Source organism: Apostichopus japonicus, chromosome 13 (genome assembly GCF_037975245.1).
Source record: "Apostichopus japonicus isolate 1M-3 chromosome 13, ASM3797524v1, whole genome shotgun sequence".
Classification (NCBI taxonomy): Eukaryota; Metazoa; Echinodermata; class Holothuroidea; order Aspidochirotida; family Stichopodidae; genus Apostichopus; species Apostichopus japonicus.
In genome coordinates, this window is record NC_092573.1 from 12,903,921 (window position 1) to 12,931,221 (window position 27,301).

A 27,301-nucleotide genomic window follows, 5' to 3' on the forward strand; every position below is an offset into this window, starting at 1 on the left:
TATACGTTAGTACACTAGAGAAAGCTTTTGTTGTTGTTGTTGTTTGTTGTAATATTCTATGTAAGTGTGCGGAGGGGAGGGCTAATTCCCCTGATTTTATGCTGGGCATGGTTGTAGTCCTCCAAAAGTAGTTGGCTATAAATGGGTGCGGCCATGTCCAAGGGACACAAAGAAATATCCATTATATATATTACATCAATATTATTTTAGTCCACATAGTATACACATACTGTACATGCACAAGGTTACTGAGAATGTTTCTCTTAAATGAAGACGTTGTGTCACTCCTGTACTTCTCCTAGCAAAGAGTTTCAAACACTTGAGAAATGTACTTCTCACCTGACGTAAAAGAAAATTGATCTTTTTGGGCGACCCGTATCGGCCAATTCTAAACAGAATAATTGATTTCGGCTACCCTGGCACTGCGTTTCTGTTCAAAAGCCATTGGCAGAAGGTCGCTCGTTTATCATTGTCAGGGAAACCATGTCAATAGGATGTCGATCATCTTTTACAAGAAATTGAAGTATTCGTAACAAGGTATGGAATTCCTTTCTTTATAGCGTTTTTTAATAGAAGATATTAGCCCTTTACTTAGGATACTGTTTCAAATGCATCTAAAATTTGCAGTGTTATGGGTAGAGTACCTGCAAATTCTGACTAAGTACCTGTCGTCTAGAACAACTTCCGGTATATGGTTGGTTCTGTATTCGGTAGAAAGTAATACGTACATGTGCAATATTATCATTGTGTTGTCAGGCCTAACACTAAGTTACACTACTGTACATACAAGATGTCAACAACACGGTTTGCTCAGTGACAACAAAGTTTGGCGTTTGGACGTAATATTTTCACTGAGATTTAGGCTTTCAACTCATTTTCGAGGCGGGATATTAATGACTGACGTAGGAAACACTGCAACGAGTCAAAGTGTGAGTGTTCATATGTGATATCCGTTTCATTAAAACCCTAGGCTACTGTAGGCGTACAGTAAGTGTACAGAGAAACTGTCATTACAACAGCTGATGCACACAGGCCTCGTTACGCTACATTTTGATGGACAAGATGCTAGAGGTCAACCTAACATAAATAAGCACACGGTCATTATAATGGAGAGAACCTGCTTGTCCTTATGCTACTAGATATGGACAGGAAGAAAGGTGTTCTCCAAGCAAGTTGTGTAGGCCAGTCTTTAGGACTGCATAGCAATTAACATCTAGCCCTAAGTTAGGGATCTAGGCCATGCAAAACTTAATACGGGTGTTAGCTCAGGGGTTAACGCCAGTGCCTTCCAATAATAAGGTCCCCGGTGCGAGTCAATCCAAAATTAATGTATGTCGTCCAGTTACAGAGTTGTTGACAATTCATCATCATGGACGTTAAATATGAATGTAAGAGACTGACTTCGGTCAGCTTGCGGCTTTGATAAGCCAATGAGGTTTCTTCACAAGTTCCTGCTTGCAGGAGGATCTAAAATACATACATAAATACTTACATAAGCACAGTAGGTTATGCCCAATTCCTAAGTAGGCCTTTAAGTTATCAATATCAGAAGAAGAAAATTAAGGGGGACCAATGGGTAGCAGAGTCTGCAGAGACCTGTACTTGCTGCCCAGAGAAAGAATTCTAAGGAGCAGGTGTCCCTTCCATTTGGCAAAGTTCTTTTTGACAGGCAGTGCATATACCTAGCTCTACTTTGGTTTTTACATTCCTAAACAAATTAGCTTTGTAATTTATTAGCAAGTTTCTTCAGAAGGTGCAAAGAGTATGAAGACTGCACCACTGGCCTTAAGTTATAGGTCACCTACAGTGGTAATGTTTAACTCTTGTTTTGCTGCCTGCTTTAGGGCATTAAACTGTATCTCATAGAGGCACTGTCTAATATATAATTTAATCCTGCTCAGCATCTCACAGTAATGTGGTGAGTTAAAATATCAAGGAAATTATTCTAGAAAAGTTAAAATTGCCATTAAGCTAACTTGAACTGGGTTCGTCGTTCATGACTCCTACAGAAATTTATTTGGAATTCATCATTCGATGATAATTTGAGATCTTGTAAGATCTTCAAGATCTTATTGGCTCCAATTATAGCACGCTACAGCTAGAAAAGTTTCTTGAGATTATGTACAGGTAATCGACCTGCCACAGTCGTAAATCAACCTCAGGCCCAACAATTAACCTCCATAGCTTTAAACACCATTAGGCTCTTTGTGTAAAACACTGTGTGGAAATATGTTCATGTTTACAGTGTAGTTAATCATACAGGGTTCACACAAAGACCCTCATACAAGAGAAAACATTTGGCCGGTGTTGCAGACTAATTGGTAAAAAGAGGTCATATTACCAGCAAGGCAGTTCTATTACATAATCTCAAGAAACTTTTCCATGATAGCATGCTATAGTTGGGGTCTATACAGCAGACCTTTAAGACCTTATTTAATAGATCTATGGTTCAAGTTCCTTGTGCAGATGGTTCACTACTGTATACTGTAGTTCCTAACAGTAGCTTTTCATGTAATGATTTATTGAGAACTTCCCTTTGATTTAAATGACACAAGTTCTTTTGGATAGCGATTGTTGGAGTTCAATGTCTACAGGTATTGACAAGGTGTTGATCTTAGCCTGGTTTCTGCTTTGGAACTGTGACAAATTTGCCAAGTAAATAGCGATTGCTCAAGTTCAATGTCTGTGTAGGGAATGACAGGAACGTTGATCTAGCCTGGTTTCTGCTTTGGAACTGTGACAAATTTGCCAAGTAGTAATCAGCACTTTTCAACCGTCATGTTTGATGTTTCACGAAGGAGGAAGTTTTCATCTGTACATTAGACTGTATTATACAGGGATCATTGCTTCCTAAGACACATAACATCTTGTCTCTTGTAGTTTGACTGTGACGCTTAGTTCGATGAGATGAGGTTGATCAAGCATGCAGTTGTAAATTGAAACAACAATGACTAGTGAAAAAGAATAATGATCAGCACTTTACCTCTGGACAGGTATTTCCCCTTCTTTCAGATCATTTTATGACTGGAGTAGATTTATAGAATTTTACATCTGTGAAGGGTGTGCAGGACTCCATTATCATTTGAAAGGGGACACAAACCAAACTATCATATTTAAATAATATATGATGTCCAGAGATCTTTGTGAAGAACAACTCTCGCAAACAGGTAAGAAAATCTTGCTCTGTTTGGGAGATATCGTAGTTGAAGGGTTGTGTCTGGGAACTGTCATTTTTTAAACCTGTTTTCATAGTGCCACTAGTATACAGTACACGATGTAAAAGCCAAAATGACTGTGACCTCTTTAAAGCATTTTATGTTGTTCTTCTTAAACTACACATCAGTGATTTTCAGTAACTGCTGCATTTTGATGCAAGTTTTGTACAGTACATGGTTCCTACACAAGAGCTTTGCATTGGATTTTACAGGTTTCATTTTAATTTAAGTTAACTGTTTTGCCTTGTCATAGGGGTAATAACTGTACCTCTCACGTCCACATGAATTTTAAAGAAGGGAATTAATTTCACTGCATTGGCAATGTCAGAGCTGACCAGTACCATAAAATGTCAAGACAGACAACGGTAATTTAAAGAGCTGGTTTACAAATTCCTTAAGATCATTAAGACATGGAGAAGATTTTGAAGGTTAATGTCCACTTTTGCGGCGTTACAACAAGTGATTTCCTTGTTAATAAAATTCATTTTGAAGCAATTAATAGGTGTAGATGAGATGAGATATATATTATATGTGCTGGAGTACCACATTTAGAGTACCACATTTAGAGTACCACATTTAGAGTACCACATTGAGCTCTACAGAAATGTAAAGATGTGTGGGACATGTGATATTTGCCACATGTTTGCTGACCTCTATAAACCAGTACAGCTCAGTCAATTGTATGTGGCACAGGATATGTACTTGAAAACAACTATAAAGGAGACAATGGGCAAAAAGCATTAAGAGGCATCTTGTTGAGTTTTGGTACATGACATGTGGTTTAGAAGGTGGTAGGAAATTCTACTGTACCTGTATATCAAAGCGGATCTTGATGATCATGCTTTTCCTTCTGATATTTCATCCTACTTGTTGTAATATCACTTTCCTGTAGGTTTCCTAGGAAATGGAAAGGAAGTACATATTTTTTTTTATCGTTTACTACAGGTGTTTTTTATATTGTTGCTTTTACATTTTTTGCCTTATTGGTTCTATATATTTAATATTTTGGTTTTTGTTACTATTTGTTTTTAGATTTTACATTTGTAAAGCGCTTTGAGCAGCTTTGCTGATTAATAATGCGCTATATATTACTTATTTATTTATTTTATATAGCAAGGTTGTACACAGAGCTCAAGAAGAGAAACTAATCTGTTTTAAAAGCAATCCAACAGATACCATTGTTATAAAGCAACTTTGTTAAATAGTCAGTTTTTAATAATTTATCATTCTGACCAGTCCAAGTTATCAATCCTCACAGTATGGTTATCTTCATGGATTATCACATAACGGTTACCTCCATGACTCCACACAGTATAGTTACCTCCATGAATCCACACAGTATGGTTACTTTCATGAATCATCATAGTATGGTTATCTCCATGAAACCTCACAGTACGGTTATCTTCATGACTCCACACAGTATGGTTATCTTCATGAATCTTCACAGAAAGGTTACCTCCATGACTCCACACAGTATAGTTCTCTCCATGAACCCTCACAGTACGGTTATCTCCATGAAATCTCACAGTACGGTTATCTTCATGACTCCACACAGTATGGTTATCTTCATGAATCCTCACAGTACAGTTACTTTTATGAATCCACACAGTACGGTTACTTTCATGAATCCTCACAGTATGGTTATCTCCATGAATCCACACAGTACAGTTATCTTCATGACTCCACACAGTATGGTTACTTCCATGAACCCTCACAGTATGGTTATCTTCATGAATCCTCAGTCATTGGTTCGTCTGTCTGACCAGAATGTCCAGCCATTTAATTGCTTCTACTTAGCTATTTTAATTAGATGTACAGTACTTCAGAAATTTTGTGTACCACAAAATAAATCTAAATGATTCACTTTAACTATATATTGTCTCCTCATTAATTATGTTAAAAAACTTGTGTTAATCAGTTGTCTTCTAATTTAAGACAACTTCCCTTAATCCTCTCTTTGTCCCTCTACTGTTTATCTCCTAACTCTCCTCTTCCCCTGTTGGTTTCTGTCTTTATTCTCTCCATCCCTTGTCTACTAATCCCCTTACATCTATCTCTTTGTGTTCACCATGCTCATTAACCTGTCTGTATTCTGTGCATGTTTTTGTCCCTTCTGTTACTGTATGTTACTTGTCATTTAGCCTCTGAAGAAGATCCTGCTAGGATTGAAACGTCAGGCCAACTTACTTTTACAGTCTTTTATAAGCATAATAACTCAACCAAAGCATGCAACCTTGGATGGAATTAGTACCTTTTGACAAACCTTGACCTTGAAAAATTTGTAAGGTATTGTAAACATGTCATTTGTGGTCATCAAAAAGTCTTCCGTTTCTCCATGGAGTTTTGAGTTGCATCAAAAAGGAAAAATGTTATAGAAATTATACAAACTGGACTGAAAGCAGGGGTTTGTAATGGTCTACAAGATCTCCAATTTAACTGGGTGTGTGCCTTAGAATGTGATCCTTTCAAAAATAAAATTTGTGCATGATGTTGACCTGGAAGTAAACCAGGCAGACAATGGATTTATAAACAGTGCTAGTGCAGTACAATATAATATAGGACAACTGTGTACAGGTTAACAAGTCTTGTTTTCCTAGGAATAAGCCCGTATAAATATACTTTGTAAGTTTATGGCATGTTTGTCTATCTATACAACCAGCGAATCCTGCATACATGGTTTACTATGTGTCAGTTCCATAGTGCCCATTCAGCATACTGTACATATATACACAGTATATATACAGTCATAAAATAATCACTCTCGTTAATAATACTCAGGTCTGCAGGGCTGTTGGTGGACTCTTTAATGGATTTTTTTTCAATGAACGCAAACTGTTAATGTGACCATGGCCGACAGCAGAGCACTTTCGTCTGATTTAAAATTTACTGCTTGTTGATGATAATTTGGTGAGGGTGACATCGGGGAAGATGATATGTATACATACACGTTTTGCATCATTGTATAAATTCAGATATTCAGATTTGATATATATATAGCCTATACGTGATATTCTTGGATTTATAGCCTAGTTACATCATAATCTTTGATATATATAGCCCATATACCGTGATGTCGAAAGTCCTACTGATGACTTTCATTCCTCTTTCAGGATACAAAGTAATTACTACTTTTTGCATACATAATGTACACATGCTCATGCCTGCAGTGCAGTAGTTCTAGCATTGGAAGGATCTACAGATTTTCAACTATATATGTCAATGAATTAGTAACAAACACTCTAATGTTTTATCGTACCTTTTCGCATTTGGGTTACAACAATTTTTTAAAATGAAATCGTAATTGATCATCTTAAGATTGTACCACAAAATACTTAATTAGTAAGTGTAATAACTTTAAGTACTGATCGTCGTTTAGGATTTCAAAAAATAAGAATTTTTCATTGAGTATACATGTATGTAAACAACTTGGTCTCAAGAAAAGATGAAAAGCAATCTGCTTTCATCAATTGACTAGATTAATTCATAACTAGATAGCAAGCATACAGTATTTGTCCCCCCCCCCCTCCCCAGAAAACAAGATGGAAAAGAGATGCTTAAATAAAGTGATAATTTACTAAATTGTTTTATGGACATTAATACCTGGTTCGGAATTCTGATTACAGAACAGTCTCTGGGTTTTTGAGGTGGGGGTAGGGTGGAATTATAAAGGTATTTAACTTACAGATCACATTCTTTGTTTACTGTAGCACTATGATAGTGAAGATAACTCAAAGAAAATTGTAAAAGTAGGGGGAAAATATGGAAGCTAGCATATAATCTGTGGTTTTTGCAAAGGTTTTTTTTTCACACCATTGGTTTGAATATTAAGGTCATACACCTTGGATATCTTTAGCAATCTCCATATCCAGTCACATGCAGTTCATATGTTTAATTGGTTACGATGACATCCTACCAAAGTACCTTGGATTTGTCCTTGAGAACTCTTTCCTCATTGCATAACAGTATAAATATGGGAAACTTTCTAGATTGACATGGACTTGATATAGTGTTTGACTCCAACTTCCCGACCGGTGACACTGGAGATTTGAAAGATACACATGCACTAAAAGAATTTTCATAATGTTGGAGAATTAATTTGCAGATCCAGACAATATTTAACTTTTTACCCAGGTTGTACAGATAGCTTGATCTTAAATCTGGAGATAAATTTTACAGTATAGTATGCTTATATCCAGATAAGAATTCACTGTAATTGACTTGAAGTTTATTTGTCCTTGTTATTAAGAGGTTATAGTCAACAATTTTATTTGGGTATTAATTTTGATATCATCTACTGTACCGGTTCAAGGTATTTATTTGTTACTGGAGATATGAAAGGGGTGAGGGGCTATAATACCACTCAATGAGTACACAACCAGTATTAATTATTAGACTACCATACAGCTCAGTGAGCTTACAGTACACAGTTGCATGGACGACCTGTATTGATGAAAGACAGACAAAGTGGAACTGTATGTACTTTATCTCATTGCGTGATAAGTTTGTACTGTTTAACTGCCAGGATTAACTGGTTATCTTTCGGTACCCAGTAGTGAAGGCGTGGAGTGCTGTGGTGGTCAACCATGTGTAACTTCAAACACACATAGACTGACTATAAAGTATACTGACTATATACAGTCGGTAGTGTTATTATTGCAATGTACAGGAAGTTTTGTTGTCAGTGTTGAGTGTGTAAGCTCATAAACTGTGTATGGTCTGATTCTGGGCTTGTCTGGAGTATTTGTCCGGAGTGTTTTCCAGAGTATATATTTGTCTGGAGTTTTCCAAGGATATGGGACTGTACATATAATGTGATAGAGATTTTTGAGCTCAGCTGTGCTTGAACCCTTAAAATCTTGACATCTACAGTAAATATTATGGTGGTAAGTTCTGTAAGATTAATTACATTTGTGCTATTTTAATGCTGGTTGTCATACATGTAAAGGTCAAGTTTATAGAATACTACTATAGTCTATAGGTCTGTATGTTGATTTTGTGACTCTCAGTGCATGCTATAGGATATCATTTATTATGATGATGATTATGATTATGATTGATATACCACATGTTTTAAGTGCTCAATACAAAACACAAAGTCTGCTCACAAACACTTAACAAACAAAAGATGGAGAAATAGTCATTCATAAAGCTGGATCAGGTACTTAAGTAAATGCAGGAAGAGATGTGTCTTGAACTCTTGATAGCTTGTTTAAAAGCTTAAAGCGAATTGATAGTACGGATTGTCGTTGGAAACTGGTATGATGATGGTGTACAGTATAGCCTAAAGTACTCTTAAAAAATAACTGAGCGCTGGTTATTATTATGATCATTAAAGCAGTCGTCTGCACAAACTTGATCAACAATTTACCAAACCTTGGCAGCATAACATTGTCACTTAATTGTGATTGATCAAACCACATTAAGATGCCTAAGTTGTAGATTTTTCCACCATGAATTTGATTTAAATCCTCTACATTTTCTTTTCTAGCCTGCATGGGAAGTTAGAATGGTGACTGCACTGTTTGGTAAATTAACATTAATCACATATAGGTAAAAAAGCAAAGCTTGTAGCATTTTAGACTGTTATACATACATTTTTCCATGAAATGAAGCTTGACTATATAGTACTGTTTAATTAAGACAATGAACCAAATTGGAATTAGGATCAAATTGTAATCATTATTTTTCTGAATCAAAATGAACTAAAAAGGTTTTTTAAGATGACGACAGGTGCAAACATTATACTGTACACAGTAGTCTTGTACAGTATAGTGTCTGATACATACAGTCTTTATAAAGGGATTTGTGTATATACACAGGTACTGTATATGTAGCTATTGATTTAGTAATTTCAAACAAGAAAAAAAACCTTGACATTGCAAATTTCATGAATTGAATGCTTCTTAAATATGTTGGTTAACCTTATAATTGGGATACGATCAAGATTAATCAATCTTCATATCGGATACTTCTATAACTAGTCATTTTAAAGGCATTGAAGACTCGCCCAAAACCGCGGGCGACCATCTGAACTAGTTATCTTTTCGTTGCTTGCAAGTGACGCTTTGTTCATGTCGCTACAAAATGCAGACAGTACAGTAAAGAAACGTGATACCTTGTTATCTTTAGCTGGACCTGAGATGTCCCTCGCTGTTTTGTTTGTACCCTTTTGCTGTGGGTATTGACCGCAGCTGTATGTACTGCACACTAGTGTCTAATTACTTATGGTAGCAAGCTGTGTGTGTGTATTTTCTGGGACCGATGGTGGTGTCTAACACTTCTGTTACACCTCAATTGAAACTAGGTCAGATTACCGGCGCAAGTCTTCATGCCCTTTAAGTTACGGTGATAATTAATATGCTGGACTCACTCTCTTTAAGTTACAGTGATAATAATATTCTTATGTATTATAGACACGCAGTTTTCTACACAGCAGAACTTAACACAGTTCTTCAAATTCTCAAGTATACTTTGATGCTAATTACAACACTAATGTATAACTTGTTTAAATATATGCCTTTTGTTAATTAGCTGATGATGATGGTGTTTCTATTTAAACCAACTGAAGGAACATTACGCACATTTGGTTAAAAGCTACACTTGTATAGACATTGTACGGTACTAGGTAATTACAGTACTATCAACAACTCTGAATTAACTATAGTTCACATGCAGCTCTACATTATACTGTAAGGCAATACACGGTACCTAACTAGTGTAATATGAACTGTATACATAAAGTACCATAGGCACTGTACTTTGTTGTTCAAATTGTACTTTAAATAACAAGTGTTGTCGTGCATGAAATGATGTGCACTGACAGCTTTTCAAACTATAAGATCCAAAAAATATAACTAATATATATGCCAATAATTAATATGTGACACCCAGCTGTAGATACAGTAAGCTTTAAATAACATGTGTTGTCGTGCATGAAATGATGTGCACTGACAGCTTTACAAACTATATGATCCACTTAATATAATATATGCCAAGTAATCAATATGTGACACCTACTGTAGCTGTAGATTATACAGTTGGGTAACATATATCACTGGCTTGCTATGATCAGAGTTAATAGATGTTGGGTATTATATAAACATTGGGAATGTTATCCTTAAATGTAATTTGATGATACATTCTATGAAGACATCCAGGGATTGTAGCAAACAAACAATGAGCACTCAGCTTTTTAATATTAATTACTGCAATATGAGCCAGATCGGAAAATTGATAATATTTGGGATATATCTAGATATTGTGTAACTATATAAACTGCGATAGGTTGTACAGTACGTTCAGTATGAGGCATGCATGTTTTATACATGTTGAAATTGTATGTAAAAATATATGGAAATCATACTGCATGCAGGCATCTATGTTGCACACAATATGTTGCACACACTTGCTATAAAGTATAGATTGTTTATTTGTAAGTACTGTAAGCTAATTTCTAAACTTTCTCTAATTCATCAACTGTAAAGTTATCGCAGTGATCTGTATGAAAGTCACATCAAATATTACATTTAATCAATGCAAGTTATCGTTAAAATTGTTGCAGTTGCTATACAGCTCAAATACACACTGCTTTTTCTTGGGAATTCAAACTCCACTATCCAAATGCCCTTGTGTACAGTATATATTCATATATCTTTGACTCAGTAAATTGCCTAGACCTGTTGCATACATGCATTCATATGCTGTCTATATGACCCAGAGATCAGAGTTGACAGACTACATGATACTGTAGGTATTATGTTAACAATCGAATTCCTTAACTCAAAACAGAAATATCTCACTGTACTTAAAGCCAAATAACATGACCCTGTTTTTGTACAAGTTTGCATGTACAGAGGCTCACCCACTCACCCACCCACCCACCCACTCAGTTTCCCATACAGTACAGCACTTTACAATGTTCACCCATTCCACCCTGTATGCTATATATACTGTACAGTACTGCAGCTATTATATAGTGTGCACTCACTCCCTCAGTACTACATGCACTTTACTGTATACTGTACAATAGCATGTTCACCCACTACCCCAGTATCACCTGTACTGTATACTGTAGCTATAGAGTTCAACCACTCCCCCAGTACCCAGGCACAGTACTGTATACTGTACAGTAGCTATTATATAATGTGCACTCACTCCCCCAGTACCACATGCACAGTACTGTATACTGTACATTAGCTTATACTGTATACAATGTTCAACCACTCCCCCAGTACCACATGTTTACAGTTTGACCATGAAGTGATCCACACTGTAGGTACTGTACAGTATGTACTGTACTGTGTGTAGCTTACTGTAGAGCCTTGCATTGTGTACAAGCCATGTCTGTATGGGTATGGTAACAATTGATTTGTTCTCACAAAAGCCTTTTGTTACAATAGTAGTTTACATTCCACTGCACCCATCCTAGTTACGCACTTAATTATCTGTTTTATTTTTATTCTCGGAGATGTACTGTACTCCCACAGCACATGAAATTCCCACATGCAAGAAGGTATGCAAGGTGCCAGAGTTATTTGAGTGTGTCAACCTACAGTAATTACAATCACTACCAGTGCAGCCAAGCTTGATTGCATTAAATCACACTCTAAATAATAAACCTTTAAGAATAATGTTTAGAATATCATCACCTACTGTATATGCCTCAGCAGTACTACATCTAGACTGCTTGCTGTACAGTATTTATATGCAAATTATTTGGATACAGTCTACTACATATCACTAATTGGTGTACTCCTATCACACCATATATGTAACTACTTTTAACACTATAGATGATACTGCTCTATATTGTACTATGCTCATACAAAATTGATTTCTGTTATATTACTTGTTGATAGAGAGGCAGGTGCTGGAAACGTGACATTTGCATGGAAGCTTCAATTGACTCGCATTCGGTCTTATATCCATTTATTTATTTACATCTTAGCTCATGCATGCTCGTCAATAAATTCAAAATCATGAGTGTGGAATGAACACGTATATGCTGCTTTGTGGTACGTTGCTGCTTTATTATAATTTTGTGTGTGTTCGTTAAAAGATTGAACTCCTCATCTCTCACAGTGGATTACTCAAAATTGTTACCGAGCCAAACATTGTTTACCGTATATTCCTACGCAGGAAATAGTTTTCGTTTAGGTGGAAACAAGATACTATTTATTAAACAGGTCTACTCTCCATTTTGGTGTTACTTATTGAAAACTTATCCTGTTGCTATTATTATAAAACGTCAGGGATGTAACTTCAGTGGGTCTGTACTCATATTTGTATTCTTGCATGGCCACGTGTACTCCCACTCGGCCATGTGATATATTTGTGAAATGCCTTGTACTCCATCTTCATGCCAAGGGGAAATCTACTTTTACTAAGTTGTACTCATACTATTTGTACTCCTAAGTAGTACTGCAAATCTGGGATGTGGAATGTGTCAATCTGAGTGAATAGTCTACATTTATAACTTAACTTGTGGCTTGATTATTGAGAATATTAAAAATTGCTTTTCCACAAATCAAGGGCAATTTTAAGAATCACAAACTTCGAGAGGAAAGTAGAAAGGCAATGCAAGTGTTGGTGATAGTCTTCAGAAAGGTGTCAATTTGGATGTACTAAGAAGAGAAGGAGGGGGAGGGAGGGGGGGGATATTGGTATGGCCGGTTATCAGTGTGGGTGCAGTGTTGTATGTTGCCAAGTTTTGGGGCAGGGGGAAGGGGGGGGACATTTCGAACATAGTGAGCCGAGACAGAGCAGAATTGTCATAAATATCCTGTGGTAGTATTTTACTTGAGATGTGGCTTGGTTTGTTCTCCAACAAAAATAACAATCAAGTAGAGAACAGAAGATGTGACTTAATTCCTGCGGTAATAAATTAATCAAAGGTCTGGTTTTTGTTTCTTTCACAGGAATCCACGTCAAAACGAGGGGAATATTCAGCTGTTAAGAAGACCGCCATGGAGGAAGGTACAGTAGACTCATCTTGTTATTTATCAGCTCTGGCAACATTTCAGTGGACTTTGAATCAGGAATCAGCTGGAATTCTTTCGCAGGTGTAGATCTCCCAGTGGTGCACCACAAAGTGGATGGAGTTGCTGGGGGGGGGGGAGAGGAGTGGGACGCCATGCTCCCACCTCAATCCCACCTCCATTGTCAGTATGGGGAAGACCGTTCAGTGGGAGGATTGTTTGCATTCAGTGGAAGTTTAAGACCAAGGGCCCAGGACTCCCTCAGATGTAGATCTAACGAGTGTGAGGGCACCCACTTCTTTTTCAACCTCACACAGAAATTCACAAATTAGTTTATTAGCACAACTTTGTGTTTTGATTCTCGCAGATAGTCTAAATATGCCAGGAATGCACCAATTGAATCCTCAACAGAACGACCCAGGGTCACATTCTGACCCCAGGGTCACATTCTTTCCCCATGATAGAAAACCAGCATGATGGCGTCCACCTACAGTATCTTGTTATCTCGTGCCCTTCCATAAAGGTTAATACCCAGGCTAGCGAAATTAGTCCTGGAGGGAGGGGGTTAAAGAATTGTTTCTCAGATTAAAGCTGGCTGGAAACAGTGGCAGATTTGAAGCAGCATTTTGCGTTTTGTCGCCGTTTTCCACTTTTTTGACAAGTCCATCAAGTTTTTTACATATCAATCACAAAACAGCAAACTAAGATATGAGCCAAGTTTTTTCCCTGCCAAAAGCATTAATTGGCGAGTAGTTAAGGACATTTGCAGATAATGAGAAAAGTGTCCACCGACAAATTCCACATTTCATATTAATCCCACACAGTTCCCACAACCCACTAGTTGGAATTCAACCAATCAGAAATGCAGGTTTAGTTATGAGCTGTTGCTAAAAATAGATAGATTCAAAACGTCAAGTTGGTAACTTGGTACAACCAGCGAGCTGGACTCTTACAGCCTGGTACAACTAATCTACACAAATCAAGCATGGTGCTGTATTATGTATGGCCAATGACGTTCGTAGCTTTTAAATATTCATATCATGGGTGAGGTTTATTTGGATCCCGACGGAAAATATTTTCGAGAAAAACAAAGTTGAAAGTTGTAAATTTTTCGACTTTTATGCCACCTTTTTAGTAAGATTTGAATAGATATATGCTAGTTATGTATGTCGTAATGGCATCGTGGAATCAGTGAGGTTGAGAAAAACCATAGAAAAGGACGCAAAATGTTGCTTTAAATTGCAACCAAGTTGTGATTGTATAACTTGTATAACAGTTATATATACATTTCCATAAATTTCTTGTTGTTTTGGAGTTAGATGCAACGGTACAAGGTTTTAGTGTAAACTAGATTACAGCATGGACTTACTGTACACATGTTGTATGCTTTCAGCACAAAATGTAAAACAGTGAATTGTAGGTGCAGCAGATTCTGAAATTTATCCACATTCTTTATATTGTATTGATTTCTGATCATCATTCATCACATTGTACATAAAGATCTGTATAGTAGTATATTTATGTACATATACTGTATATATGTGTTTTTGTTTCCAGATCTGTATACATACACATAATATAATTTCATCCTGCACAGGACCATGCAGTGTATTATGTTCATCACATAGTTTTGTTTTGTCAGTTTTTCTGAGCATAGTAAACAATACGATTGCAATACAGGAACAGAAAATCAATATCATTCCATGCAGACACAGCTCACAATACTTCTGTACATAATAGGTCATTTTTTACCACAAAATGAAGTCACTGTTTTTTTTCCCCGTGGTGGCAACCAGATTACTGTGCATTGTGTCAATAGCCTGTCTTGTGTCATGTTGTGTGTGTGAAGTTATGGATCCAATGCCATGAGAAAGAGAATTGAAAAGGTCACATTCCCTAAAATGGACAGTTGTACAGGGCTTAAGAATTTATTAGAAAAGTAGAGAGGTGCTACTGTACATCATCATTAATACATCAATGTTGGTTCATGACAAATAAAGATTTAATTCAGTGGTAACAGTATACATTTATTGGGAACAGATTTTGAAAGTGAGAAGTAGGTTTGGTTTGATCGGTATGATTAGGTTTCTCCAACGAAAGTGGGCAACGCCCAAGTGAGTCATAATAACAGTCGTAATGCTGGTGAAAGGTGAAAGTGTTCAAAGGTCCTGTGAATAGAAGTAGAAGTGAAATTAAAGTTAACAAGCGTTACAATTTGATTTTGAAAAAGAGAAAGTAAATTTGATAAACCTTTATAGCCGTTTTAAGTTGCCATAAATTTGTTTTTGAAGTAGTTGTTTACGTGTTAAGAACGTTTGATGTCTTAGGTAGGGAATTATTAATTTAATTAATTAGCTTACTCTGGTCAATATGTTGCCACATGATGGAGTCTCTAGTGGGAAGGAATGTGCGGCCTGTCTTATCTAATTTGTCAATGGGAATTTTCACCCTCCTGTCATTCCTTGTTTCAGTTGCTGTTTAAATACAACTCTAAGTAAAATAAAACTGTTAGCAAAGTGCTTATCCACTAGAGAGCCTGTGTAGGAGAATGTGTAAAAGTAAGTTGGCCGACGTTTCGATCCTAGCTGGATCTTCTTCAAAGGCTAAATGACAAGTAACAGTAACAGAAGGGACAAAAACACGCACAGAATACAGACAGGTTAATGAGCATGGTGAACACAAAGAGATAGATAAAAGGGGATTAGTAGACAAGGGATGGAGAGAAGAAAGTAACAGGGGAAGAGGAGAGGTAGGAGATAAACAGTGGAGGGACAAAGAGAGGATTAAGGGAGCGGGGTAGGGAAATAATCACACAGTTATCGCATGCGATACATAAAGCTTTGTGCAGCTGCAGGCTTCGGTCACTCGATCTATAAATCAAGACAACTTGCCTACTGTACATGGTAGCCTTCATTACTGCAAAATACTTGAACCATTCCTTGTATGCACTTCTCTCCTCTCTCTAACAGGGAGACAAGATGATGTTGTCTTTACAGAGGAATGGATCAAATGTCTGTCAGCTGTTGCTTTTAGTTTCAAGAGATCGTAATGCAATATCAAATTGTACTTATATATGATTTTTGTCCCTAGTTGAAGTTTTGTTATAACTATAGCATCCATGAACTAAAAACAGCAGAATGTGTTTGTGTTGCTTCCTCAACCATGGGCTATTCATCGTGGGGCGTAGCCTAGATAAACTGTATATAGTTGAGGTTGTTCCTTCTGATAACTTCCTGTTTAAGATATTAATTACTGAAACATCTGTGTGGTCGCAAGGTTCTTCATAACGTACAGTATGCATGCGCCAGTTCAATGGAAACAGAAATGTACCAAAAAAGGTGTTTCAGTCAATACTTTGTGAGTAGAGTTGCAATAAAAAGACAAGAAAATGAAAGGAGGTCCTGCGATGTACACAGTACAGTAAGTGAAAGCTCATTACATAGCTCACAAACATGCTACATACAGTAGTTTTAAAGTGGCTTGAAGTTTATTTCCCAGGTAGAGCACAAAAGTCTTAAAACCAGTTAATACATGTTATGAATTGAAACCCAGTGTTAAATATTAATTTCCATTTGTACAAGTCACTGGCATGATCTGAGCCAGTAGCATTGTTCAGCTTCAGTTAAATCATTGAAGTAGATAGGATACCCCCTCATTTCCCACCCCCCCTCTCTCACCCCCTCCCTCTCCTCTGATCTGACTGTAGAATCTAGATTCTTCATTTTTGACCTGCAAAACAAGTACAGTACCTGTTAACATGTATTTAATGAACATTTCTCCACAGATGTGCAACAAAGGATACTGAAAGCAAACGACAGACTCTTCAACAGCCAGTTTCGATACAAAGTGAGTATCAAATGCAGGAAGCAGTCCCCAAGGGGAGCTTCCTGGTTACGCATAGCGAGAAGAAAGTAAAATAGTGATTCTCAATGAGATTGTTTGTAAATAAACATCACTTAATTCATTCAAAGATTGCTGCAACATCAGAATCACCCTTTACATGTTAACCTCTGGATGAGCTACTCCCCGTTACAAGAGATCTTCTGATTTGATCAGGATGAGTTTTTGTCAACAGAAATGGAACAGAAAGTTGACATACCATTCTAACATTAGTGGTACTTGAAGCGAATATAGGGAGAGAAAATTTTTTTCGAAAACGTTAAGGTATTAGTTTTTAGAGTTGTGCAACACTTGTTTTGCCAACCCCCCCTGCTGAACATCAGAATCAAATATAAGGGGGACATGATGAGATACAAGAGAACAGCATATATATTTCAAGATATATCTTTCTGACATGTTTTATGTCTAAATTGGTTAGGGCATGGATGAGGGGAAGGGGGGACTAGTGAAGAACAAGGAAGAGGGCACCATAGGGAGGTTGCTAGGGTGAGGGGGTGTATAGGACATGACTGGTGGAAGAACAGGAAGTACGTAATACTGTAGCTAGAACGGCACTCCCATAGAATCACTTTCACATTTACTGTGCCTCCTCACAACGACACTGTTCCTTTGTGAGACTTTGGTTTTGTATACAGAATGAGGAGTTAAGTCTTTGCTGGTAACTTCTCTAATGTGCTTCAACGTGAAATGTAACATGTCTTTTTTAAATTTTAGAATAACTACATCAGAACATGGAAGTACAACATATTCACATTTTTGCCAGTCAACCTGTTTGAGCAGTTTCGAAGGATTGCCAATTTTTACTTTATGGTGCTCCTTATTTTGCAGGTGAGATTCATCTCCTTTCTACACATTATTATTATTATGATTATGATGATTATCATCGATATCATCGTTATCATCGTTATCAACGTTATCATCGTTATCATCGTTATCATCGTTATCATTGTTATCATCTTTATCATCGTTATCATCTTTATCATCGTAATCATCCTTATCATGGTTATCATGGTTATGATTATAATTATTATTATTAATATTATTATTATTATTATTATTATTATTATTATTATTATTACTATTATTACTATTATTATTATTATTATCCTGAAGACTGCAACATACCATAACACTCTCCAGGAAAGACAATATAAACAATGGTGGTTTTTCTTTAAATGTCATTGAAATCGAAACCTTGCTATGCTTATGTTCAGGATAAGACTTTCCTGGTTGATGATATCAGGAAATAACAACCATGGGCGTTTTACTTGTTGTTTCTATAAACATATTTTATGATTGCTTAATAATTTGTTTGAATCTGATATGTAGACATTGACACCTATATGGTTTAATCATAGACTAGACATTTGTCAGCTTGACTTACATTGTGCAAAGCTGAAGACTTAAGAAAACAGTACAGAGGTCATTCAGTTGACCGATTGCTTAATAATTTGTTTGAATCTGATATGTAGACATTGACACCTATATGGTTTAATCATAGACTAGACATTTGTCAGCTTGACTTACATTGTGCAAAGCTGAAGACTAAAGAAAACAGTACAGAGGTCATTCAGTTGACCTTTTAGACTGTAGAAAGTATTTATAGGGTAGATGGGCCTACGTAACTTTTTACCCTATAACCCCAAAAGGTGTCAGGTTTTCACTGTACCACAGGAGGTATTTTTGAAGGATGTTTCAGTGACACCCCTGACATGATCTTCCGAGCATTGTGACATGTACCACAGTCTGACACATGTTGGAATGATAGACAACAATGTTCAACACATTCATGTATATATGCAAGATATTTATAATAATAAAATAGACAAAAGAATTGGAAGTGAAAATTGGAGCATGACAAAGAAAAAAAAGAGTCCCTAATGCAAATAGAAACTGAGGAGCAATGTTGTTAAAGGTAATGAAAACTTCATGACACAGAGGGATACCAGCCGAGAAATGAAACGATGGGGATATGCGAGTATAAATAGAGAATTACAACCTGAATTAACTACTAACTAGTAACAGTGTTTTTACAAAAACCTACAACAGATCACTTTACAACTTCTATGATCCACAGCCTTCCTTTGAACACATAAGATCAGAGCATCAATGAGATTAATATTTTAAAATTATTTTATTGAGGGCTCCTCTGGAAAGCAGTGCTTTCTGCACTGAGTAGGACTACCCTCATTAAAGATGACAATAATAAAAAAAACAAAAAATCAGACAGAGCAAAGTATAATTTGTTGAGGTAGATTTCACATCAGTTTCCAGAATCCGTTTGATGAGTCATTACATCATCCAGACAGGTGCGTTTGTCAGCAATCAGTTCACAGAAATGCTTGTACTGTATGCTTGAATGAAGTTCTCACCAACTATTTAGATGTTGTTCTTTTGATTTCCATTGCAGCTCATTCCACAAATATCGTCGCTGAGCCCGGTGACGACCGCCCTACCTTTAATATTTGTGTTAGCGGTCAGTGCTGTCAAAGATGCAGTCGATGATATAGTAAGTATGAACCTAAATCACTCTTTTCAAGCCTGCATTGTTTTGAATACCATTCAGCAAATTTTAATCTTTTGGATGTTATCTATCCAGTCTTGCCAAAAGCAATGTATATCTATTCTCTCCTTTTTTTGTCTTCTTTGGTTCTGGTTGTGGGATAATTTGAACTATTTTTCAAGTTAAACTTTTGACTGATGTTATAACCTCATTAAGTCGAAACAACAGGTAGATGAAAACTGTAGTATGTCTGGAACTAAACCTAAAAAAAAATAAAAAAAATAAAAAAATCACCATAGGAACATAATAATGAAACAAAAATATTTCAAGTTTTGCAAATAAACAATGTGGTGGTATTCATACTATTGTACACTGCATGAACATGATGACGTCAAGTTTTTATATATATATTTCAAGTTTAACTGATGTTTTTACTGATGTTATAAACCTCATCAAGCCGAAACAACAGGTAGATGAAAACTGTACAGTAGGTGTACGTCTGAAACTAAACCTAAAAATAAAGTAAAAAAAAAAAAGCACCATAGGAACATAGATAATTAAACATAAAATGTCAAATTTTTCAAATAAAACAATGTGGTGGTATTGATACTACCATACACTGCATGAACATGATGACGTCACGGTACCGTGAAAATTTTACCATATTTTTTGACATTTGGGTCGTTAAACACCGTGTGGACCAGACAAATTACACACGTTACATATAGATATATATTCATATATACAGTTGGTTGTAAAAGAAAAGACTCTATTGACATTTATTTTATTATCGCATTTCCTGCCTATAGATGTCAAATTGATTTCTCTCCTCGTTTCATATATTACCACTCTTCATTAATTACTTGTTTGTTCTGGACAGAAAACGAGCCGATTATTCTTAACAATGTCAGACTATTGTTTGAAAGCGTGTGAAGAATTCAATTACGCTATCGATTAGAATCCCGAGCCTCGTTATATTTTTAACTTGCGCATTGTGCCTCCCCCGATTGTCGTCTCGTTGACCGTAACCACGGCAACCTTTGTGCGCCGTTACCATAGGAGAAACCCGTGTTCGATATCAAACATATCGATCTGTCATTATTAACGAAATAAGATGCAGGCTTGTCGATAGTCATGTGCAGTATAATTAATGGCCCCTAAAAATCGTTAACCGTCGGAATGAAGGCAAGCTTTGCCAGCAACAAGTTTTGGGTAAATGTCATGACATCCGTTAATGAGTTAATGAACACGTCACACAATCAAACAGTAGTGTGGTATGCATGGTCAAGGATGCACTAATTAACCTACGGTAGATCGGTTTGAAAAATGGCATAAAAGGTTGTAAATGTCATGGCGACAGTGATACTACATATAGAATGATTAGATTTTGAAGCAAATTGACATTTCACTTTTATACAGGCAAAGTAGTATGCTACTGTACATTGGTGTACCTATCAGAGTCTTTAGCAGTCCTGAGTACAGTACATACATGTACATTGACCTGTTGCAGATGTGTATGGGTACAATGAGGCACTAAGCATGAGTTCCAATACTTATAATCTTGTACTAGGTGTATCTATGATTCTATTTAAAAAGTGGCCACAGGTACAATTTGTACTAAAGTACAATACAGCTTGTACCAAACCAAGAGGGAGAGTATTAGCACCTGTAGGTTAACATGCTCCAATCTGAATTTGTGTACAGACTGCATACACTGAACTAAATCTAGAGTACTTCAAAACACATAATGTGTTTTAAGTTTGCAACTCACAAAGCAACACACACATCAAAAGATGGGGGGCAAAATAGGCAATTATTCATGGTCTAAAATTCGATTTTCACAAATTTATTCATTCATTTGTCAAAGTTAAAGTGGTGATGAAATTCATCCTTAGATGTTCGGTTGTTGGTATGACCAACAAATATTTATTGACGAACAGTATCTCGACATGGAATTAATCAATAAGTAGATTATTAAGCTGAGATACACTAGTCTTAGAATATGAAGGAGCTGATGCCATTATTAAATTTTGTAGAACAGGGTCATCCCAGACATTTACTGTAGCAAACTTTTTGAGGTTAACTTCTTGAAAAAACAATCAAAATGGTTGACCTTGGTTTATAAATTGCAATAGATTACCGTGTAGTATATTATGATTTTTTTTTTTTAAGCTTGGCTTCCAAACAGCCAAGCAAATGATTTTCAATTCTATATCACAATGTTATCAGTATTTGTGTACTTTCAAGGATTTTTTCCCTCCCTTAAAAATAATTAAAATAACTAATTTTTTTGTTGGATTTGATATCCCTGAAGGTGACTACAGTTTTTGTTTCATTTTCATTTGTTTTTGTCCTTTGCAGCAAAGACATATTAGTGACAAACAGGTGAATGGACGAAGGTCGGACATTTTACTGGATGGAGAGTAAGTTTTTTCACGTTGCTGGAAATGTAAACTCAAGTCCAGTTTGTATTTCAGTACCTTTTTTTGTGTAAATATTTGTAAATCTTTTATACTTTATAGAAATTTATGGATTTAAAAAGGTACTTGGTTTCTTCAGTTACTTGTCTCCCCACAATACATATCTGTACATTTCACTATACCATTATTTAGTGTGATCTGGCATAAAAAAATCTTTGAAATTTAAATTGCCTACCAATACATTTTTTTTGTTCAAGCTTTTGTAGCTATTCCAGGTTTATTTCAAAAAAAGATTGAAATTTTAAATGTTCAAATTGTGAGAATGTGCAAAATGCAAATTTCAAACAGATACTGTAATGACCACAGGGAATTCTGTATGTCCAGTTGACAATATTTTGAAAATAAACGGAACATTTGAATAATTCACTCACTAGTACAATTTTATCTGTTTTTAAAATTTAAGAGGAAGATAATTACTTCAAAGGATTGGTTGTATTTACACCAAGAGCAAGTCTCATAAAGTATGGAATAAAGCTATAAAGAATTGATGAAAGAACTAAAAGCAAGCTGCTTTACTTGAAATAACCTAATTCTGAATGTAAACTTGAGGTTGTGTCGCATAACTGATCCTATTTTGGTGTCTACCATGACAATGCTGCCATGCCATAATGAAACATTGAGTTGACCTAATTCCGAATGTAAATTTGAGTTTGTGTCGCATAACTGATCCTATTTTGGTGTTTGCCACGACATAAACTGCCAAGCCATAAATGAAACAACTTTATATCTCTGACATTTGTGAAACAGTCGAGGAGACTCTGTAGATGGCATGCCTACGGCATCGTTTTGAACGTACTATAAGAAGTGAATTCAATCGTCATCAAATTTATGATGGTTCACCTATGATGATTATCGAATACCATTCAAACAATGGGATAAATGTGAGATGGAATAAGACAAGCTATTTCGGTTATACTGTATATACCAAGCCCGGTTTGATGATAAAGTGATACGTAGTTGAATGTTTGCACAGGCGGGCCGGTGGAATGTTAAGGCCTAGTGGTTGATGCAGACAGTCTCCACACAGCATTAGCTGTAGGCTAATGATATGGGGCTTAAAACTAATGAGTAAATTACACCAAGGGCATTCGATATTGGCACTCAAACAGCTCCATAATTGTATTAAACAGCGTGAATGAGGTGGCAGTGATTGGCTGATCAGTTCACACGCTGTCTTGGGTCGGGATATCTGATTTGATTATGGATATATCCTAAAACATTCCCTCAGTGTATCATGGTATAGTAAGAGATGTGGCTCGTTCACTGAAAGGTTTTCATTGTTGATGTTATCAGCATTGCGTGAATAAAAGTAATATAGGAATAAAATATATATAAAAATTAACACATAACTTGGAATAAAATGTCTTAAGGTTGACATAATTTTTGAGAAAGTGGTACTCATGGTTAGGACATAAAACTATATTTGTGGTTGTGTTGCATTGGTTTGCTTTGCTAATTAATGAAATTATAGTTTGAATGCTTTTGTTCAGTATCTGCCTTTTCTGTGTTGTTGAATTACATCTGGCATTTCAAGTTGGGCAGAGTAGATTACCAGGAAATATAAGGGTTTGGCTCACACTCAAGGAATGAAAGAATATAATTAGCTAGGACAGTATTAACTTCCACTTCAACAACAGGTTTTGCAGTGAAATAAGGCTAATTTGGGTCACCAGAAATTTAGAAAAGGGGATTTATTTCCTTTAAAATTCTGTCAAGGAAAAAATCCCTGAAGTTGAATGGAAGATACCAATATTTTTTTCAATAAATTTACTAATAAAGATGCAGAAAGATTACCATAGAATTACAGTAGAAAATTTTGAATGAAAACCGTGCTCTCATATTGTTTATGTTAATAAGATATTTGCATAGTTTAAATTGATCACCATTTACAGAATATGACATACTTAATATTGCTATTTGATTGCTAGATGAAGAACGGTAGATCACTTTAATTTCTTTATCACCTGAAAAAGTGAAACTTTTACCAAAATTTGAGATGCTAATATTTTCTGACAGTTTACAGTATGACATACTTTTGTACGACTATTTTCTTATATTATTAAATTTATTATATGATATTATTTTGCTTGGCTTTGGTTTAAAATTCAGGGACATCTCCAACTTGATAATTTCCCTTCGAGAACCTGCTGCATCAAGGGGAAACAATAACCCTGAAGCTAGCTCTGAAATTAATACATTCATTTCTGAAGGCCAGTTCTTTTAATGATATTAATTTTTATTTTCATCACCCAAAGCTTAACGACGACGGAATGGCAAAACGTCCAGGTTGGCGATATCATCAAGATGAAGAATAATGATTTTGTTGCTGCTGATATTTTGCTGCTATCATCAAGTGAGCCTCACAGTCTTGTGTACATAGAAACAGCTGAGCTTGATGGGTAAGATAAAAATTCAGGCTCTCTTGGGATTAAGCTATCGCTGTCCCATTGGGGGGGGGGAAGGGATTATTGCAGTATCTTTGTGATGCACTTGCCATACCTTAGTACTCATAAAAGAATAGATATGCTACAGTACCTGAAGTATAACACATTATTAAAGTCTGCCAGCGTCACATCCAGCAACATGAAATAAAATTCAAGCGTTTGAAATCAAACAATAAAACATTGTATTGATTCTGTGGGACACAAAACTTTTCCACGCTGCAAGCAAGTTGATTAATAAATGTTTGTTAAGAGCACACTGGTTACTACGAGCAACCAAACAGTTTTGAACAATGTAGCGCTCTTAGTAAGACGGAGGTTCATAATATATGCGTGAATATCTATACATGACTGAGTCAAAGGAAAGATGTCAACCATAATCATTCTCGTAGGTAGTGTGGACTGGCAATGTGGTATTTTCATCATACAGAACAAGGTCTGGAACGGATTTTAAATGCGCTTTCTACAGAGGGACTGGTCCCCCCCAAAACTTCTGCCATTATTTATGACTACTCAGTAGGTGTGTATAGCCTGATGTGTTACCTGTGAGAACTTGTAGCGCAAGTTTCAAAATAGGAAATCTTCACTCTTTTGGTTAATTCAAAGCTGGACAAATATATTCTAACTATCTGGGAATTAGTGTTTCCCTGAAAGAAACATTTCCCCCCAAAAATCTCAAGGAACATGTTTTAACAAGTTTCTTTTCATATCTCTTCTAGAGAAACCAATCTCAAGGTCAGACAAGCTTTGCCTGAGACAGCTAAACTTGGAGAAGATCAAGAAAAACTAGGCCAGTTCAACGGTAAGTAGTGAGACCAAAGCTGATGAATGAAATATTCAAAAGTTGTTTTTCTATGTAGTGGCTTTCTGTAATATCTTGAGGACTTGTATTAAATGAATTGTTAACCATTTAATTTTAGAAATGTTATATTTGTTGGTACAGTAGGTCTTGCTTTGTATTAGCTAGCATGCCAAAGTGTAGTATCTGTTGAAGAATGCCTCTAAACTAACCACATATTCTAGAGTAGGTTAAAAAGTTGTTAAAGTTACACAAACATTCTAGTTTTCAAGTTACTGTCGATAAATGTTACATTTACTTCATTTCTCTCTTACCTGTCTCCTGTGTACATACACTGTATACGTTCCGTTCTACCTAGCGTACAAAATTACTTTAAGGCAATTGAATCAAGAAAGCTCTGGGATATAAATTTGCATTGGCTCTGCCTGCACAAACATACCGTACGACAATGAATATCTCCAGTTCACCAAGATCAAAATATATGAACTTATATGTGGATGTGTTATACACTTCATTGTAAATATAATTTTTTGAGAACAGCCAAATGAAAGGAAGGAGTTTAGGGACACTGCCCTCTCTCTTCTGAATCTACCACCATTCAGGAAGTCTTCGACACACGTGTCGCTAGCCTCGTCCCATCCACGTCAGATCTAATTTCTAAATAAACATAAAAATAAAAATAAAATAAAACTGTTAGCAAACTGCTTATCCACTAAAGAGCCCGTGTAAGAGAATGTGTAAAAGTAAGTTGGCCTGACGTTTCGATCCTAAGCAGGATCTTCTTCAAAGGCTGAATGACAAGTAACAGTAACAGAAGGGACAAAAACATGCACAGAATACAGACAGGTAAATGAGCATGGTGAATTTCTGTCTAATCCTTTCAGTGGAGATCAACTGCGAGCTACCCAATAACAAACTGGATCGTTTCGAAGGGAAGATGACGTGGGAGGGTGAGGACTACTCGCTCTCCAACGAACAGATTCTCCTGAGAGGCTGCCGGCTCCGTAACTCGCAGTGGTGTTATGGGATTGTCATCTTTGCGGGCAAGGATACAAAGCTGATGCAGAACAGCGGTAAGACGACCTTCAAGAGGACCAGCATCGACAGAATGATGAACAAACTCGTCATATGTGTGAGTGTTTAAATCTGAGAGGGTCTCTGGTTTCCATCAATTTAAAAAATGACAGATAGACCAGGTTTTTAATCTTGCCATGTTTCTTGGTAACATGTTGGTAGTTCTAAGACCTGTGCAAGTTCACAGAAATCCAGTACTGTGTGCAAAAGAAGTGGCGGGGTACCTCCATCAGTCAGAAGGGGGAAAATGTTCAGTTGGGGTTTAAACTTCAGTCGGGATATTTTTCAAACTCCGAAAGTGGTTATTAAAATAATAGCACAAACTTGTGTTTAGACCTACTTGAAGACCTAATTGATAGTCTAAACATGTATCAGAATGCACCATTTGATCTCTAAACTTTGAATTGTGCCCCCCCCTCTAATTTGACTTTTTTTATCCACCTACAGCCCTAAAGATTCATGCCCCTCCCTAAATCAGTCGGGGTAAATTTGGCACCCTCCACCCACCCCCCCTTCCCCCTCCCCCACTACCACCTTCCAAAATCCTGTGAATGTCAATGAAAAAATCCTCAGTCTTCAGAAAACTACTCCACTGTCAAATAGGAGGGTGCTGCAAACTGCAAAACTGATGCAATGAAGGTCTGTTGCCAAGGTGATTTTTCTGCATACTGGTGACAACTTTTGAGATACATGAAAATTTCATTTGATGTCAAATTTAACTTTAAAAGAAAAGGACATAATTTCCTTTCTTTCGAATAAAAAGACATTCTACATGCTGCAACGATTCCTCTAGAACCTTTATAATTACACCTCAATGCCAGAAAAGAAATGGTAGTGTGTTTAATGCTAAGTATGTAGTCAAATATATATGTTGCCTCATAGTAGCTTTTAGAAGAACAAACATAACTCTTT

General features: G+C 36.3%; 1 protein-coding gene across 4 annotated transcripts in view; it reads left to right on the top strand.

Moving 5' to 3' along the window:
* The first annotated feature begins 411 nt into the window (after positions 1-411).
* Positions 412-27,301, top strand: part of LOC139978207 (phospholipid-transporting ATPase ID-like) — a 55,209-nt gene continuing 28,319 nt past the window's right edge. Inside the window, exons 1-9 of one of the 4 annotated variants that reach the window (XM_071988150.1) lie at positions 412-537; positions 13,133-13,190; positions 16,977-17,038; positions 17,807-17,920; positions 19,503-19,601; positions 21,957-22,018; positions 24,331-24,474; positions 25,236-25,318; positions 26,200-26,447. In XM_071988150.1, the coding sequence (XP_071844251.1) occupies positions 13,181-13,190; positions 16,977-17,038; positions 17,807-17,920; positions 19,503-19,601; positions 21,957-22,018; positions 24,331-24,474; positions 25,236-25,318; positions 26,200-26,447 (822 nt within the window). In that variant the 5' untranslated portion in view covers positions 412-537; positions 13,133-13,180. Of the gene's footprint in view, positions 538-730; positions 930-3,014; positions 3,168-7,757; positions 8,099-13,132; positions 13,191-16,976; positions 17,039-17,806; positions 17,921-19,502; positions 19,602-21,956; positions 22,019-24,330; positions 24,475-25,235; positions 25,319-26,199; positions 26,448-27,301 lie in introns of those variants that run through there. The other 3 variants (XM_071988148.1, XM_071988151.1, XM_071988149.1) reach the window with 3 other exon arrangements.